Consider the following 3,805-nt stretch of genomic DNA (forward strand, 5'->3'; position numbering starts at 1 on the left):
ATTTAAATTGATATCTACTATACATACAGGGTGAATTTGCAATCAGTGACCAAATTTTTAAGAGTGACTCAGAAACGGTAACTTAATCGATTTTTTTTTTTTTAATAAATATCCTTAGACATTTTACACTGCGCTTCTAGTCCCAAACTAAGCAAAGCTTGTACTATGGGTACTAGACAACGGATATAAACATACTTAAATACTTTTTTTTTTGTAAATACATACAGAACATTTACATAAAGAAAACATCAAAATGTTTCATATTTAATTATTCTTATCCGCTCGGCGCGGTTTCAAAATTGGCACACATGGATAATTTACTCCGTTCATAGAAAAATTAACCCACAAGTAACTGCAAAGTTAATAGACATAATGGTGTGCGAAAATAAGCTTTAAAAACTTAAGTTATGGGTACCCACGAATTAGATTTTCGATTCTTTTTGCGAAAAATACCACGATTAAAAATAATTAAGATAAAGTAGTAATGTTAAATTGTTCTACAGAGCTTATTAAAAAAAAATGGATACTATTTACAAAATCATCTTGTATAGGTCGCGTAACTAAAGTTGTGGCGAGCACATACTGATGTAATATTTCAATAAACAATATTATTACACATTGAAGTTCAAAATATCGAATACACCAGCTACCTCGCTCTTGTTAAGACTTAACACACAAGCGATACAGAAAGCACTTTTTACTCCGCCTACGCAAGACGTCCGCGCAGACAGCGTATTGGGACCGAGCGCGACGACAGCGCCACGTACCGTACACGGCCATTATGGGCAATATTGTCACCGCTGACAAGCAAGAAGTAAGTAAATAATGTGAATAAATTTATGAAATCTTGTCTTATTTTACTATATTTGACAATTTTGGACGACGCGATGGTAGTCAGTAACATTATTGCCAATAACATTAAAATTGTTGTTTTCAGTGAAAAATGAGCCTACTGATGACTAAAACGGGTTTTCGTGCCATCATCATTATCATTTATATCTTTGGTCTCGTTTCCACCACGGTCTTGGAAATTGGTAAAATTTACAGTCGCTATTCTTCTTGGTGTTATTACAATTCACAACAACACATCTTACTAGAACCATATTTTATCTCAAAAACGATTAGAAAATGTTTACTGCAATATGGATTTGACAGCTCAAGTCAGCGACTAAAATGTCAATTTTAGCCGCAGCGAGCGCTGTGATCGTTTAGACTACTCCCTCCACCTGCTTTGCACCCTGCCAATACAGATACAAAAAATGTTGATGGCCTCAACTCTCGTTGCGCGACCTATAAATACCCGCTACTTAGCGCGCGACGTAGCAATGTTGCTACTCTCTCGCTTGGCATTGAACTTGCTTTAAAATTCATACAAGACTGAGGGATTCAATACAAGCCTCACTACGACAAACCAAATTCTTCGAGCAGAGCAATGGACTGCATCTAAAAAATATGCAAACCTAATTTAGGTATGTCACATACCTGAAAACCGACTACAGAGCCAATAAGGGGCTGCGTGGCCGGTGGGAAGTTGCCTGCCTTGATGGACAGCAAGCCTCCACCGGAAAGACCCAGTAGTTCATCGCACCACGAGTTCCACGAAACCGACGATACGTTTTCTTCCTGTTAACATAAAATAATCTTATTACACTTTAAATAATATGCTATTATATCTCTATAGAATAGAAATAAAATATGATATTCTTAAAATAGGTAACAGTCACCGCTCACTTCTGAGCGAGTCACTGAAAAGTAAAAATTGAGAATAGTCCATCCATGTTTCTTTATTATTTGATCTATGTTGACCAAACATTGTTGGCATTCGTTCGCAGACATCTGCCTTTATTTCGTGCCGTGCGTCACGGCACACCGCGGCAAGGCGCACTCAAATACGTCTAAGTGGCGTACACTTGCAAACGACGTACACAGTACAATCATGATAGAGCTACATCAACGAAGACTACTGACCGTGTACAACAGTTCCCCGGTGGGCAGGCTATACACGCGACACACAGACGCCTCGTCTACGACTGCCAGGCGTCCGCGAGATGCGCTCACGTCTAAGCAACGTACGCTGGCCGGCGTCTGAAGAATCATTTTGGAGCTGCCATCGCTTGGTTCCACTTGCCATATCTAGAAAAAAACACACTTTGAATTGCCGGTACAAACATTTTAAAAATCTAAATATCGCAATGTGTAGTTTCATTATGCCAAAAAAGATCAATATACATACTTGACCATTCAAGAGTCCCAGTAATAAAACTTCTTCAAAATACAATGTGGTTACTTTAACGTAACGTATTGCAGTGGGCACCGTCCAATATTTCGGCACACGCCTTCCAATCATCACTAATTTTGTATCCTGTGAAAAGAGGCATAGTATATTGCATAAACGTATTCACTGTAGTGAAATAATTTTAATAAAAAAACAAAACTAAACAATTTACGCCTCACAGGCGTATTTTCGGTAAGTAAATGAAACTACTCTGAAACATATTACTTTCTGAATTTATTTTGCAACAAAATGTGCCTAAATCCACTAAAATAGCGATTGAGACATGAAAACTAAATAAAACATAGACAGAACAAATCTTTTTCACATTATTAATAAAACATACATACATATGTTTTAAATTTACCTGACAAAGCAACAGGGCATCGCTAGTGGCGACCAACAGGGAGCAGTCAATCTTCTGCGACAGCTTTTCCTTGACTCTGTACAGCATACCGTCTACGTCACCTTGCTCGTACACTACGACCCGTTCAGGCAACTGGACCTGCGATGTTGAAAAAATTAAAATTAGACGATATATTCAGCGACACAAAACTGCATCACAAAACCAACACAAAAGTAAATAAAATAACAAGTTTTACCGAAAGGGCAGGGCAGGGTTTTTTCTGGATTAGAAGAAGAATGCATTGCATATTCTCGCAATAATTAAAAACAAAAAGCAGACTGACAAACATTGTACAGTTACAAAATTTCCTAATGTTTTTTCAAACACGATATATTGCATACATCGTCATGATATCATGACGGTATATTCACGCGGGTTCCCTACGTTTTATCGAAAGTCGTTTCATCGAAGGTCGTTTCATCGAAGCCGTTTCATCGATTGGTCATAATCTCGAACGTACGAAATATCGAATCCCTTATCATCGAATGGTCACATTATCGAATGGTCGAATCATCGAATGTCTTAGTGTCGAAAGGTTGTTTAATAAGTATCAGATATGGTCGTCGTTCTGTCTCCTTCCTAAAGTTGCAAGTCCACATTGTATAACTGCCTAAATTGTAAGACCTAATGTGAATGCTAATGTGGTTATGCAATAAACGATTGAGTATTGAGTATGGCAACATGGAAGGTGACGTTAGGCTGACTTGCACCATCTTACTTTAACTGTGACAAACGCCAAAAATCTGTCAAACTCTATACATAAAACACCGGTTATCGTCATAGATACGGTCAAAGTTAGGTGGTGCAACTCAGCCTAAGTTAGTTTAAACCCAGCTTTTTTTACAGCGACGCCTTGCAAAGCGTGTTGCGGCCGTGGGCTTCGGAGCAGGTTGGGAGCCCACACGATGGCCACGATGACTCCTAAAGTACCAGGCTTGGATAAACTTTGAGGAAGTAGCGGTTCTTCTCGTCGATACTTTAGTATCTTGGAGCAGGCACAAGTCACATTCAAACCATTCAGCTCCATATTTCTCAGTCCTAATGACTCCTGAAGTACCAGGCTCGCATAACGCCCAAGGCAGTAGCTAGTGTCATCTTACCTGAACAGCGACGCCTTGCAAAGCGTG

The 3,805-nt window shown here is 38.9% G+C and overlaps 1 protein-coding gene across 1 annotated transcript in view; it reads right to left on the reverse strand.

Annotated features, from left to right (window-relative positions):
* Oseg1 (intraflagellar transport protein Oseg1) overlaps nucleotides 1–3,705 on the reverse strand; it is a 28,202-nt gene extending 24,497 nt beyond the window's left edge. The window contains exons 1-5 of the mRNA XM_028319256.1: nucleotides 3,523–3,705; nucleotides 2,640–2,777; nucleotides 2,234–2,362; nucleotides 1,969–2,133; nucleotides 1,483–1,623 (exon numbers count right to left, since the gene is read on the reverse strand). Of these exons, the coding sequence (XP_028175057.1) occupies nucleotides 1,483–1,623; nucleotides 1,969–2,133; nucleotides 2,234–2,362; nucleotides 2,640–2,777; nucleotides 3,523–3,705 (756 nt within the window). The remainder of the gene's footprint in view (nucleotides 1–1,482; nucleotides 1,624–1,968; nucleotides 2,134–2,233; nucleotides 2,363–2,639; nucleotides 2,778–3,522) is intronic.
* Between the last annotated feature and the right edge of the window lie 100 nt (nucleotides 3,706–3,805).

The sequence above is a fragment of the Ostrinia furnacalis genome, unplaced genomic scaffold (assembly GCF_004193835.3).
Source record: "Ostrinia furnacalis isolate ACB-3 unplaced genomic scaffold, ASM419383v2 OfSCF7159, whole genome shotgun sequence".
In the NCBI taxonomy this organism is placed as follows: Eukaryota; Metazoa; Arthropoda; class Insecta; order Lepidoptera; family Crambidae; genus Ostrinia; species Ostrinia furnacalis.